The 15,244-nt window shown below is 39.0% G+C and overlaps 1 protein-coding gene across 1 annotated transcript; it reads left to right on the forward strand.

Annotated features, from left to right (window-relative positions):
* The first annotated feature begins 2,630 nt into the window (after positions 1-2,630).
* On the forward strand, positions 2,631-14,901 carry LOC590268. Its single transcript, XM_789877.5, has 2 exons — positions 2,631-3,123; positions 11,179-14,901. The coding sequence occupies exons 1-2, from the start codon at positions 3,090-3,092 to the stop codon at positions 12,957-12,959; spliced, it is 1,815 nt and encodes a 604-aa protein (XP_794970.2). The 5' UTR covers positions 2,631-3,089; the 3' UTR covers positions 12,960-14,901.
* Positions 14,902-15,244: the final 343 nt, after the last annotated feature.

Below are 15,244 nucleotides of genomic sequence, written 5' to 3' on the forward strand. Positions count from 1 at the left end.
TTTTTTTTTTTTTTTTTTTTTTTTTTTTTGGCGGGGGGGGGGGGGGGCAGAAAAAAAATCGCAACACCACCCGACTCTTATATGTTACATGCAGGCCCCGCGGAACGTTTTTTCAAAATGTGTGTGTGTAGGGGGGGGGGGGGGGGGGGAGGGGCTAAAGTATTAACAATCAGATAGAGTGTAGCGTGCATGGGGTCCTGTGATATTACGGTCAGATGAGCATCTAGGGGCCCGCCTTAGGGTCCTTGGTGGAGTCCAGGGGATGGAGACCCCAGGAGCTCTGGGGTTTTACACATTTAATTACGGTCAGGTGAGCATAACAGATTTGTGACACTGGCATGTCACTATTCTTTCTGTCTTTCTATTTCCCTGTAACATTCTTCTTTTTAAAAAAAGTGGGGAGGAGGGGGGGGGGGGGGCTCTTCTCGCGGGCTCTGAAACTTATGCTTCTAAGTAAATACATTTTTTGCCTGACTGTACATTTGGGAATGTGTCATGTTCCAACAAACGCATAAAAAAGTATAAGTTACAAAATATTGAGAGAACAAAATTCCGAAAAATTAGGGCGTTTCAGCACTATTTGTTACTCACTGGTATCGAATGAGAACCAAAATATGCCCCCGAGTCCCCCCCCCCCCCCCTCCCCATCAGTACACCAGTGACTATTGCCCTATCACCACCATGACGTCATCATATATTCATGTACTGTTCATGGCATAACGATTCCCAGACTGTTGGAAGTGCTTTATAAGTCTCGCTTGATACCAAAGAGTCAAACTCCTAATTCTTTACACAGTTAACCAAATATGCATTGTTTATTTATTCAAAGCGGATAAGTCTCGTTCACTCCTCCTTTACTTGTATCAAATGCCATTACTAGAAATCACGATAAACACCAGACGCAGCCGAATATGTGTACTCGCAGTTACAGTCTAGAATCGACTCTGCCTTGGTTGGTTGAGTTTAGTGAACAGATATCTAAATTTAGACTATTTGCTCACGCTTTCCAAAAAAATAACAATGGCTAGAATGGCTATAGAAAATACTTGGCATGCTTGGGAAGTGAGATCTTGACGGCCGCATTTGCAGGGGCGGATCCAGTCGGCGACGAGGGAGAGGGCCCAATTCGTGAGAAAAAAGGTGTGTGTGTGGGGGGGGGGGGTGTAATGAGCACTAAACAAATAAAATATTTTGGCTCGACGGGGAGGGGGAGGGGTGTAGTGAGCACTATCTTTTTTTTTACACCCCCCCCCCCCTTGAGCAAAAAACAAAGAGGTAAAATTGTGGTTACCATCTTTATTTTTTTGCCAGGGGTGGGAGCCCGGTCCCCCGTGCCGCCCTGCCCCCCCCCCCTCCTTGGACCCGCCCCTGAAATCATGGTTTAGCCGCAGACATCTAGCCTGATACTAAATAGGCATATGCGCTATTTAGAGTAATTAATAGCCAATACTTGGCTTAAAATGTGAATGTTATTTCTATTACAGTTCAACATAAGAATTGTTGTCTGCTCTAATTCTGTATACGATGGTGTTGGGGTAGTAAACTTGCAAGAACATGGTTATTCAAGTATAGTCCACTCATTAATATAAACAAAGTGTTGCCCTAAAGTAAATAACAGAGGATATCGGATTTGGTTTCATGTATATGGCCAGAAGTGGTTTATTTGTGACACACGTACAATGAAGTAACATCACGTCCTACAGTCCATACATATAGCTAGGCCTTGTGGATTTGTATAATGCAATGATAACGATCACAAATTACTTTTCACCTCTTCCCAGAACTCAACCTTCTCTTTAAGTCTATTCGTCTTATTATATAGATCCATACCATTGAGTCTATTACATTGTGGACTAGTGTAAACTGGCAAAATGATCTGAACCTTTTTGATGCATATATATATATAATCTAAGAGGGAAAGAACATCGACCTAACTTATCTATTTTCTTTTATTTATTCATTGTGCGTGGGTCGTTCGGATTCTCCACTCCAATGCTATGCTGTGTTTTATCTACTCACCTCTATAACAATGATTTGAATTAGTCATTTCTTTTTGGGAATCAAAAAGGTGTTTTCCCAAACTTTTATTTTTGGGTCGGTTCTATATTATTCGGGGGTGCTATTTCAACACCTCTGTCATGACGCCACATCTTTTAGTGGAAGCTTTACGACAGTGGACTAAATATAATTCGGACATCGGTCTGGTGGATGGATCTTCCGGAAACCTTATCCTTCCGGATACTGTACTCATTACGATAGTCCTGCAGAACGTTTGACCTTTACGTTAAAAAAAAAAAAATCTAATTCACATTTCACATTTCAAAGCTAAATTTCCCCCTCAAAAACATGTCGGGGCTATACTTGTCACCCCTAGATCGGTATATCCCTGTGTAACCCCCCCCCCCCCCCCCTCCCACCTCTCTTCGCTCCGCCCTTTCTCTCTCAACGTACACACGCTCACTCGAGTTGTATTTAAAAACAAATTGTTTATAATAAAATCCGGGTGAAGCTATATAGTGAAGATCCAGCTGACGCTATGTACGTCATCTATTATCTTTTGTTCATGAACAATACATCGCAATTTATTGCCGAATGACTCTTTTCAGAGAGTGAGAGAGAGAGTGAGAACTGGAGGGAGAGCGAGAGAAAAAGACCTCATGTTGTTATAGCAAGAAAAATGTAGGTCCACTGCTTATGTTCAGTGAAGGTAAATCCTTCATTTCTGGCTTTGTGTCCGGGTTCCACTCCCAATCTTGTTATAAATACATGCATGACGTATAAAGTATAGTATGGGACCAAGCAGATTCAGATAGTAGCACACCAACATCGAAGCCGTGTAAGTGAGCACACAAAAACTAGTCCGGTGAAACACCAACGCGGTACTTGCAGTGCAGTCTTCCGGATCCGGCCGCCTAACATTTCCGAGCCAATGCAACGGGCAGCTATATAGACTCGGAATCTGCTCAATCAATATCATTATCGCTTAGAGTTATCATCAACATAACACCGTTTCTGGATACACGTTTTTTTATCATCATCAAGCTATCACTCATACGTTTCATCATCAAGACGGATTGAGAGTTGTTATAATGGGAAATCATGGCAGCAGAGACGAGCCCGATGGTAAGAAATATTTTGGATCCCTTTCTTGATTTGTGTCAACCGCGAGTTCAAGTTCAACATGCAGGCTTACAGTTAAACCTGGCATTGTTGTCTGTTTCCTCGAGTACGAGTATCGATGGAAATCGATTTTAGGCCATACGTACCAGATATTAATCTGTTGATAATTATCTGACTATATCATTACGTCATACTCATACATGCATGGGAGGAAGCATTTTCCCGGTAGACGTATACGATAATATTACATTATTGTATAGCGCATTAGTTTGATTTGTCGCTTTAAAAGTAACCGCAAATTCAAGTTCAGTATGCGGTTCAACTTTGTATGCATTCAAGCATTTATGTCTAAGAAATTCAAGTCGTATTTATGGGAAGGAACCTACTTTGTTATGCATGAAACTTAGATATACAATACTCTTCCATTAGGCATAGTACATTATCACGTTATAATTTATTACGGATTTGTTTTCGATTTGGTAAATGCAAGTTAAAGTCTAAAGTACAGGTCTATTTGGCATGAATGTGTTCATATGAGGTGTGTAAATGAACAGAACGTTTAAGCTTGGTCGATCGAAGCTTCGACAATATTGTTCTCTTCTTGTCATAGTAATCATAACTTAACGTCACTGTGCGTTATAAAAGAGCTTTACATTATGTTTAGTCGGCTGTGACTTAGGCAACAGATTGTGTTCTAGCCCACTTTGACTGAGCACGTTGATGAATACTCCGTACTACAACAGTGTCGAGAGTGGCAGATATTGATTAATGTTTTGTCAAAGGGCGTTGTAGAAGGTGGCAGAGACTTGAACCCCGAACCGTGTGGTCATCAGTTCGCTATCTTATCCACTAGAACATAACACCCTCATGACAGACCACGACACCCATTCAACATGACAAAAAATAAATAGAGACGACAGAGGGAGAGAGACACAGAGACATAGACAGACAGACAGACAGAGAGAGCCAGAGAGAGAGAGAGAGAGAGAAGAGGGGGCGGATAGAGGGAAAACTAAGCTAGACGTGATTGACAATTTAGATAACCCTTTAATCATTATTATTACTTATACCGCGCTTTCCTAATAAGGCCCAAAGCGCTTACAATTACATAAATACATGTAATTAGAAATACAATCTTACAACTACAAATTGCAAAACAGACGTGTTTTCAAGGTATTTCTGAAGGTAATAACTGATAAAGACTGTATAATTCTAAGTGGTAGATCATTCCAGTATTTTGAAGCAGATACAGTAAATGTCCTTTCATCGGCTAATGTGTGAGTAAGTGAGTGTGTGAGACGAAGAGGGTCACTGGCTGACCTCAATGCCCTGGTAGGTGTATATGAATACAAACAGGTATTTCATATTGTGGAACTTGATTATTGAGTATTTTGTAGACAAACAAGAGTAGCTTCAAAACTATTCTTTGCTTCAATGGAAGCCACTGTAATAAGCTCAAGGGTGACTGATATGGATGGTCCCTAGAAACCTGAAATATCAATCGGGCTGCCCAATTTAGTAGCCGTTGCACACGATCCAATTTAGTCGAGGGAATCGTGGAAAGAAGCCCATTACAATAATCAATACGGGATAGAATTAAAGAACGCACAGCATTGTGACAGGCAAAGTAGTCAATAATAACCCAAGTTGTGGTTTGGCCAAATCTTCTGGTCTTCTTTCACTATTATCTGAATACTCATGACCTCATATACTATCACATTGTACAAGAGAGAAGATCTGCACAGTAACTTTATCCACCACCTGTAATATTACTTCACTTATCCAGTTGATATTTTTCGATGGTTTCTAGAATAACTTTGATTTTCATTATGTGAACATTATTTTGCGCATTTGAAAAAAAAAGAAAGAGAGCATTTGCTTCTTAAGAAAACCTTTTAACAAAATTTTCTTTATTTCACATTTAGGGTATAAAGGCATTAAACTGCAGTTGAAATACTTGGAATAACACAATAATATAGGTCCGCTAAATTTTCATTTTCTTTTGATTTTTTTAATCATGTGACTTCAAACGAGGGAAGTACATCGTTTCAAGAATGTATACTGGATACCTTACTGTTTGCTACTACCATTCCACGTAACACTAGGAACGGACACATCACAGCATTTATCAATTTTAAGAGCAATCAACCCCCGTACAGAACAAACATGTTAAATGCCTAGGCGTTCATGTTTATGGACCTTTAAAATGGAAAATTATCTGTTCGCTTGATTTTTGGTGATGATAAACGCACTCTATACCACAAGTTGTTAGATAGAAAATCATTGCACCAAGTTTTGTAACAGATCTATAACATGTATAATATAGGGCAAGAACTCTTGGAAGTTCATTGTGAAATAATGACTAATTGCTGATGACCCAGATATTCTAAATAATCAATAAGTATATCGGGCAAAGTTCATGGGACAATAGACTCACATTTGTTTTCTAATCAAACGAAGGCGTTGCAGCAAAATTCTTTTCAAAGTCTGGTTCACTAACATATTCACATTTTATGCACACTGTTTAAGTTGCTCTTCAGAACCCCGTATGTTTGCCTCATGCTTGCCCGACGTAGCAACAAGTAATGTATGCAGACTAATATCCAACTATTGTAGTTCATTGATTAATACATGTAACGGGTTAATGAAATACCTAATCACTAGGTCCCCAGCAAAGAAATTTGAATATGTTAATATACCGGTCTATTCAGACGGTCTTATAAGGAATCCTTGAAATAGAAGTGAATTATATTGTTTAGGATGTGTGTCTTTGCAAATCATGGAACATATACATTATGCAGTGCAGTGTCTTGGGTTACAATTGCATTGTTTCATCTCATGTTCAGCTGCTCTTGACCCATGTGCAGTCAAGTTAGATTTGTGCGAATCATTAATCACTTTGTGGGGGTAAAGCTGTCAAATGATAGTGCATATACCTTTTTCAGTGTATATACGTTTCCAGGGCCTTGTCTTATAAAGTCTCCTATCTCTTATGTACATAAGAGATAGGAGACTGCAAACTTGCGATTTATTGGAGGACTTACGATTGATTTGGATCTATCGTAATTCTTTATAAGGCGGGGCCCGGGCCACATATCATATTCCTCATTGTAGTCATTGAGTTATCTATAGTTAAGATATTTTAAGAAACGATTCTCATAATAAATAATACGTAAATTTGATATACTCAATAGACCGTATTGATGACGATCATTACGGATATCATATCAATGGTCATTTCTATTTTTATTCGGGGGGACCGTTATGACGAATATTATGATAATTGTATCCGTTATCCCGATTCTCGGAATCCTTTTGTAAGTTTACAGTTACCATTGTGGAAATATTGTAAAAGATAGAAATAGATCCGTTTTCAACTGGATTTCCGTAGGCTAGCTATAGGCTATCCCAACATCATTATTAATATCACTGGTGATAATCTTCAGTGGCGTAGCTAATTAGGTCCAGCCATTGAGTGTGGAACAGATATCCGAGTGGAGGGAAATCGGTCTTACCCCTACCCTCCCCCTCCCCGCAGTCACACCGATTAGGCCTACTCAAGACCGACCAAAGACCGACTGCAGACCGGACACAAAATATGTACATTACACCGAATTACCAAGAGGTGGTTGGTATGGAATTGTTTAAATATTCTGTCGGTTTGTGAATGAGGTATTAATACTAGGTGGATAAATACAATTAAGAAGGTCATAAATTAATCAAACAAGGTCATTGATTACCGGGAGGGTGTATGAGGAGTCTTTTTCGCAACCCCGTTTTCCCCCTGTTTTCTCTCGTTTTTCTAGTCATCTTGTTGTTTTACCATTTAAGGAGGGGCACTTTTCCCCAGTGTTCCCTGTAGCTACGCCTCATATTTATATAGACCCCCGCTCCGTTAATCGCATTTATTGCCAACCAAATCGTAATTAATTGGCACCCTGTCCTTGCATTAGGTTATTGTTATTGTCTTTCTTTCTGCCGCTCTTACAATGTTAACAAAAAGCGGAGATTTCGGTTCAATTTCCTTGTGCTACATGTATGACTTTTTTTTTCAAATGACTTTTACATGGTATAGCATGATAAACTGTCTGACCATTTAAGGATTTCTAGCCGGACGAATCCTTATATGGACTGCCTTTAGTGCTGTCTAATATTCTGATCGGAGCAGATTACATTTCCTTTTATGTATATGAAGGAGTGCCTCTGTATTGAATAATTTATGCCTCAGTGGGCTATTTTTTACTGAAATTATGCATTCCAAAATGTAAATTTATAAGGAGATCGGTGTTAATTGAGCGAAAACAAATGCGGAAATTGATTATATGACATAAGTAAAACAGGAACAGAATATATGCATCAATGATATATGTTCAAAACTTTCCGAAACGGAAAGTTACGTTTAATAGTTCAGATTTCACATCACGCTTTCTGCTTAAATATATGAATAGATTATTCATCACAAGTGTTCTTAACATCCTTGATTGTGACATTTTCTGATGGAACTGGTTGTGTTTTGGAATATGAAACATGATACATGTCCCTGCATGTAGTATTAATTAGTGAACTAGTTGTTTTATGTTAGATTATTTAAAAGCAAGATAATCTCCAAACTATTGATTATGGTTGCATATTATCAGATAATGAAAGATACAGTCTGATATCAAACAAGGAAATACTTTGTTCCCTCGACATGTAATTTTGATCCTTTTTGTTTGTTTGGTTTCTACGAAACATTCGTTACTGGGTTGTGACTTATGTTGTTAAAGTTCCTCGTATTACAGGTCAAGTTCTGCTTAAACTTACGTTTATTTTTAGAAGGGAAAATTTCAGGAAACATACAAGGAAATAGGCAAGTTTGTTATTGTTCAGAGAATCCGTGCATCTATTCTTTTTTTTTTATACCAAAGAAGTAGTTTGAATTGCCTGTCTATATAACAGCAAAGTAAATTGATATTTTAAAAAAATGCCTATATGCATTACCATAGGAAATGAATTCAACACTATCAATATTAACAAAAAGGTGATTTAAAAAAAATGGTATTTGACAATTGTTATTACTTGAAACATACATCAGATATTCGGTCTTGGGAGAGTTTACCAGAGTTGAAAATCACAAAGTCACAGATTATATGAAACACACGGTGGCCCATATTAAACATTTGAATAAATTTTCCTGCCAGTACTTTTTTCATGAATTGATTGTGACGTGACAATATGATTTATTCTTGAAAGATAGCTTTCACATCTTCTCAAACTGTTTCGATTGATCAATAAAGCTTTGAGAAGATATAATCCTTATCTATCAAGAACGAATCACATTGTCACAATCAAGTCATGAATAGAAATTTTATTGCAACGCTGTGGGCAACCAACGGTGTATGGTATAGTATGTTTTTATTCAGAAGCTCCAACGATTTCCTTATATAGATATCGACTGTGTTTTTGAAGGAAAAAAAGTGGTATTTATTTCCGCCTCGCCTGATCAAGAGCACGATCTTTTCTATACCCAAATAAGCCTACATGGTATTAAGGAACGGTGTATTGTATTCCTCCATTGTAGCAACGATTAGAGTGTACGTTAGACACACATAAGAGAATAAAAAGAATTCACATCTAAGTGTTATTGTTGCTCGGAACCTATGTCATTCTATGGTTTTATTCGAGAATTGCAGCTTTTAGACACCGATCAACAGTGCATCAGAAGATTATATGAACCAAAGGTCAAAACAAGTGCTTTTCTTTGTGAAAATCTATCGACGTACACGAAAACTTTGTTTTCACCGTAGGTACTGTATATGCCATGTCTCTATTCGCGGAATTCAGAATATATAGGCCTATGGTTGTACAGTCTATAGCGGCCGCCCAAGGGAAACTGAAGACAGAATATGGTCTTTGTAGACAGGTTCCTTTAGTACATGTTTCAATGAGAAACCATTTTCAAGGGAAACCAAAAATGTGGTCTTTGTAGACGGGTGGTCACTAAAGCAGGTGTGATTGTGCTACGATTTTGTTATGACACCTTTTATACACAATAAACAATGCATTGGAAGATTCTATCATCATAGGCCAAAACCAGGCATATCTCTTACTGAAAATGTATCGACATTTAATACGATTTACGAAAACCTTTATCCATCGTACTCGTATATCATTTCGTTATTCGCGGTAATAAAAAGAATGGTTTTCCTGATATTTTGTTATGATGCAGTACCAGGGTCCTTAACTGCAGGTTACCGGGTTATATAGGGTGTAGAACAAAAGGAAAAAGAGTGCGAATTTTCAGAGTTAGGGAGTAGAATTATGATATTTGAGGGAGTAAATAATGATGATAAAAAGAGTGGATTTCAAGATAAGACGCAAGCAAGTACAAGGTCATAGGAATTGGTGAGAAATTTTGATTGATTCGGTGGCGTATGCGGCAAAGGAGTAGAGTTAAGATATGCCTCTACCCCTGTTTGTAGGCCCATAAACTATCAAACAAATTTTTCTCCCGTGGAACTTTGGACTTGAAATTGCAAGTGAATATTTAGATATCTCGTTTTTTTTAATAATAAGCATACCACAAGGCCCATTTCCTTTCCTTTACAGAGGTACAATTTTTCACAATACACCCATGCACCTCTATAGCGAATAGACCTATACGCCATTTGTTAGAAAGTACTACCCCCCCCCCCCCCCCCCACTTTGTTTCCCCCTTTTCACTTGAACAATGGACGATTTAACCAGGGCATGTGAGTTCACCTCCCTGATTTAACACAAAAACGCCTATGGGGATATGCCTCTCTTAAACTTATTTGAGTTAATTTTGCATTCCCTTACAAAAAAACAGCACGATCCAAGCTCATGTTTTGAATGGTACTGGAACATGTTTGCCTTCCTCCACAACCTGGTTCTATGATTTCACACTTGATCGCATACATCTCGTCTGTCTAAAGTCGAACTTTGGAACCATTTATTCAATGGTCTGCGTATCATACATAAAGGAAAGAGAGAGAGACAGAGAGGGGGGGGGGGGGGGAGATAGAGAGAGAGAGAGAGAGAGAGAGGTGGAGGGAAGGATCGAGAGAATATAATGTTACCCGTTAATTGTTACCTTCTTTCCGTTTATCTTTCTCTCTCTCTCTTTCTCTTGTTTCGTTTTTCCTTCTTTCACTTTATAAACAGTTCTGAAACTGGTGTGAAAATGATTTTTAGACTCACAGGCCTGTCCAGGGTAGAGTCGACATCCACTACCCCAATTCCGTTTGTAGCTCCCCCCCCCCCCCCCCTAAAAAAAAAAAAAAAGAAAAGAAGTTAGATTGTCCACTAAACGCTCGCTCCAGTTTGCCAGCTGCAGGGAATTTGCAACGATATATAAACTTTTGCGCTTTTAAAGTTAAGGTATTTTGCTCTAATTTTTGCCTTTCCACTCCTCGCACCTCTACCTCTTTCCTCTCCCCTTTCCAACCCGTCTGCCATTGTCTGGATAAGTAAGTAATAATACCCATGAAATCCCGCTAGGATTTTTAGGCAGAGAATTAAAACCATGCACGTATCAAGTGAAAGAATGCCATGCTTTTTGCCATTGTGTCATCCAACACTAATCTCATAGGCACTTTTGAACATAGAAAATATAACAGCGTCACCGAGGCTTTATCATTGAGAAGTTATTGTAAAATTCGGGACACTTTCTGCCTCATGATTCTTTTAACTTTGTTGATATTCAAAAGATTATCAGATTTAGGCAGAAGGAAAGAGAGAGAGAGAAAGAGGAGGGGAGGACATAGGGGATTTGTAAATGTTTTGAAAAGTGTGAAGAAAATCATAACACATTCAAGTATTTTGGTCATAATCACCATCCCCGTTGCTTTTCTCCCTCTTTTAAGTTTCCCAATGAAATTTTTGATCATAGGCGCAAAAGTCGAAGAAATTCTAACTTGTACCAATTATTTATTTCTGTTAACAAAGGAAAGGTATCATTTGTCAAATATGGGATATAATTTTACACGCTTTTATAAAGGATTTTATTGTTATTTCTTTTAGACTAATCTTGATTTTTTGTCGTTGTCTGTTGAACAGGAAAAGGCAACGAGGGAACTAAACTCAGAGGGCGCTACACAAGTCACATGACTGGGTTCGTGAATAAAGGTGGTTCCAAGCATCCATGCGACCTCACAGTCACCATTGAGACAGATGACGTCATCCATATGATAGAGAAATCTCCTCGTCATGAGGCTGCGATCAGCGGTGAGCTCAACTGTGCAGTGTTATCCAAGGATCCGGTCCCATTTTCGGGTGGCAAGTTCTACGTTCAACGCTCCTGCCAAACCAATTTGGAGTTCAAAAGCATGGTCTACGAGACGCTGTTGCCTTTCGGAGAGAAGGACTTCTTCTTTAAAGGCATTAGAGTGGCCCACGAGGACACGTTTGTCGGAAATAGTGCAACCGACGTCTCTTCAATGGGTATTGTCATCAAGAAAGGGCCCAATTTTAAAGCCGAGACCTTAACTACTGGCGATGTCTCCACGAAACTGGCGGATGTTGCCAAAGAGCTTGCAGACATTGAGATCACAGGACCGGGGGATGACGAGAAACTGGAGGTGGAGTGGAAGGCCAAGTTGGGATTCTTTCTTGGTGGTGTTCTCATCGATACCTGCGATATGTTCTCTCCTACACAGTTCTGTCCCAAATCTTCGGCGCGTGAGAGGCGCCCTCTAAATCTGAAAGGCATCAAGCCTGAGGTGTACCATATCACGGCCAAAGACGGTGTGCCTCTGGTGATGACTCGCTACAAATGTGGTAACAAGGGACCAATCCTGTTCCTTCATGGACTCTGTGTCACAAGCAGGATTTTCTCATTAGATACCATAGACAAGAGTGTCGTAGAGTTCTTCTGCGAGCATGGGTACGATATGTGGGTTCTAGAGCTTCGGTTCTCGGTAGCCCTTCCTTCACATCGGAAGCCTACTCAAATGCAAGACTCTGCAGAGAAAGACCTCCCACCTGTTGTAGACTTTATCCTGAAGGAAACCGAGTCGCCCGACCTCCAGGTCTACGCACATTGCATCGGCTCTCTCACGATGCACATCGCTTTGTTTGGCGGTCATATTGACAAGAGGAGGATCCGATGCTTCGTTGCGTCACAGTCCGGATTCTGCATGATCTCATCAGCCATGAACCATGCAAAAGCCAATACCAGGCTTGATGGCGTCGCTGTTGCATTCGGATTCTCAGGGCTCAATGCGTATACAGACAAAAACGATCACGTGCGAGAAAAAATAATGTCTGTAATGGCCAATGCTCTTGCGCGATCTACACTCGACGATAAGAACCAGTGCAGTGATATCGTGTGCCACAGGATAACCTCAATGTTTGGACTCATGTGGGAACATCGCAACCTGAATGACAAAACTCATAATACCTTGACCGAATGGTTCGGCTTCGGACACGCCGTGTACTATCACCATCTCGCGGTCACCTTCCGGAAGGGTCGGTTAACCGACTTCAAGGGCAACGACATCTACATACCGGATTTCAACTCGAAGAACCGCCTCCAATCACCACAGTATCGGAAGGCCATGAAAAAGCTGGACATACCCGTTTTATATTACGTCGGATCGTTGAACAAAGGTTGGGATATCGATGCAACGAGGCAGAGCTACGTCAGATGCAAGGAAGCGAACCCTGATCAGCACTATGAGTGGTTCCAGGTGCCTGAGTATGGACACCTGGATTGCGTCATGGGAAAGGATGCCTCCAAAGATGTGTACCCTCGTATCTTGCCATTCCTTGAGAAGTACGCCACACCCGAAAAGGTATGGCAAGGACAGGATGATGGTGATTATTGCTACAGACCGTAATAGGAAAGAAAACATAGACTTAGTCACCAATGTGATTTCAAAACAACATCGTCGTTTGTACTACTGGGCCAGAAGGGATTAGACCACACAGCGAGGTCACTGACAGGTGGCTATCTCATTAACTCAGCTCTCAACTAACATATAAAGAAAAAGAGGATCATGGGGGACCAACAGGCACCGATTGGGGAAGTTTTCTATATAGAGGGAGCAAGTAGCTACAAGTAGGACAGTGTGGCTTTAAGGATTATGCAATGATAATGTTTCACGATTTTTCTAAGTTTGTGCCATTTACCATTAACAGACATGCTCGTGGTTTTGCGTCGTCTCACCCAGCTTAAATCCTTTTTTTCGAATATTAGCATTCAGGAACCTCCCGTTACAAACCGCTGAAATTGATATCTGCACATAAAAAACCAACAACATAATTTGTCCGTCCAGTAAAATGCCATTTCTATAGTCCTCGTTTAAAGCAAAGCGTTTTGCTTGGTGCCGTGGCCTTAATTGTAGCAATATTTTCTTAAATATCATGAAGAAATGTGTGTGAAATTCCCATAATTTCTAACCAATAAGATCTTTTTAGGTACACAATTTAAGATTTATTTTTGTATAATGTTATTTCTTCTCAAATGCCCTACTCTGTAAGCCTGAAACAGCTCTCCAACACCGATTTACTGTGTCATGTTATTCTTAATGGATGTAGAATGTATTACTTCCTGTTCATTCAAATGTTTGAAAAAAATAATATTCAATGATCATTATGTATTTGACATCTTGTTGCATGCATTTTCAACGTTCATTTTCAACAATATTTTGTTGCGTATTGTACAGATGGATATGTTAGTAAACTAAATCATTTAAATTTTGTTTGTATTGATGATTAGTTTACGTGACTGTTGGAAGCAACTGCTTGTAGATAAAGCAACAATGAACATTTGGCTAGTATTCCGTACTAAGTGACTTGGTAATTCAGGATATAAAGCAAAGGTCTACCAAAGCTCACTAGCTTATCGATATGGTTCGAACCCTGGATCCACCGGTTACAAGACTACTGCTTTACTACTGAACCATCACGCATACATTGTCTACACTACTCGTAATCCGTCTCAACTCTATCTGGAAATTGTATCGTCATGCTGGAAAAAACGTTATAATAATTCATAACGTCTTAAAGTGACATTTGCGAATATTGATGTATCTTTAGCAAAAACATGCTTGTAGATAGCAACCAGAGAACCTACAATATAAAGTCTTATCCGAAGGACTTTGTAATCGAGGATCAATGCCATGCCAAAGTTTACAAGCTCATCAGTTTGGTTCAAATCCGGGATCTAACAATTTAATACACGACCACTATTGTACCACTGAGCCACCATTCACATTTTTGGTAATAATTATCTGTTATAAAGTTAATTTTGAGATTATTCTGCATTTCAATTCATATCAGTTCTCAAACACCAACACACCACTAAATTTTATCTTGGGAGTACTAAGCGACAATTATCGCAGGGGTCATTTCCTATCGGGAAAAGGATATTACAGATGCATTGATAATCAAAATAGATCTACACTAGATTTCCTAGAGGCCAGTTTAATAAACAAAACACTCGACGCGTTCACTTCCTTTTGACAATCCTTTTGCAATCAATGAGACCACGGATTTGAACAAAAGTCAAGGTTGTTGATTGATAACTGCTGCGCAATTGTACAAAGTGCATAGTTATTTATTATATTATCATATTACAAATATATTCTCGCTCTACTATTATTATAACTATTGTGTACTTGCATATGTACAATCAGCTGCAAATTTACGTTTTTTTTGTATCCAAAGCATTTGCATTTTGTGCATCTGCGTTAATATTGTAAATAATTTGTTATTGATAATTCTAATTCAATACCATTTTTGATCATCATTACAATAATAAAGAAAATAAATCCTGTATTCGAGTTGTGATGTCTGTCATTATTTATCTCATTATGGTACTGATGGGTACACCCTGGTTTATATGATTACTGACTTGTTTTTGTTCCCATTTAAATTAATTGAATAGTGGTGAATAGATTGAGAAGCAGTTTCGATTGACCGAGTGTTATGAAAGTCAATTTCGCCATTGAACTGTTGTTTTGTAAATGATGAAATGGTGCGTTGTGGATTTATTCAATTGGATTGATTGATTTGTGAGATATTTATTTTGGTTTTAATTAAAATTTTATTATATTTCAAAAATACGTAGGCTCACAAAATCACAATAACAAACAAATTAATACAATGAATATAAATATTA

The sequence above is a fragment of the Strongylocentrotus purpuratus genome, unplaced genomic scaffold (assembly GCF_000002235.5).
Source record: "Strongylocentrotus purpuratus isolate Spur 01 unplaced genomic scaffold, Spur_5.0 spur5_scaffold_21, whole genome shotgun sequence".
In the NCBI taxonomy this organism is placed as follows: Eukaryota; Metazoa; Echinodermata; class Echinoidea; order Camarodonta; family Strongylocentrotidae; genus Strongylocentrotus; species Strongylocentrotus purpuratus.

What these genes read in the sequence shown, in the direction of transcription:
- LOC590268 (XM_789877.5), top strand. Translation starts at nt 3,090, where the DNA reads ATGGGAAATCATGGCAGCAGAGACGAGCCCGATG. An exon ending in CAGCAGAGACGAGCCCGATG is followed by an intron (nt 3,124 to 11,178) that starts GTAAGAAATATT and finishes TCTGTTGAACAG; the next exon opens with GAAAAGGCAACGAGGGAACT.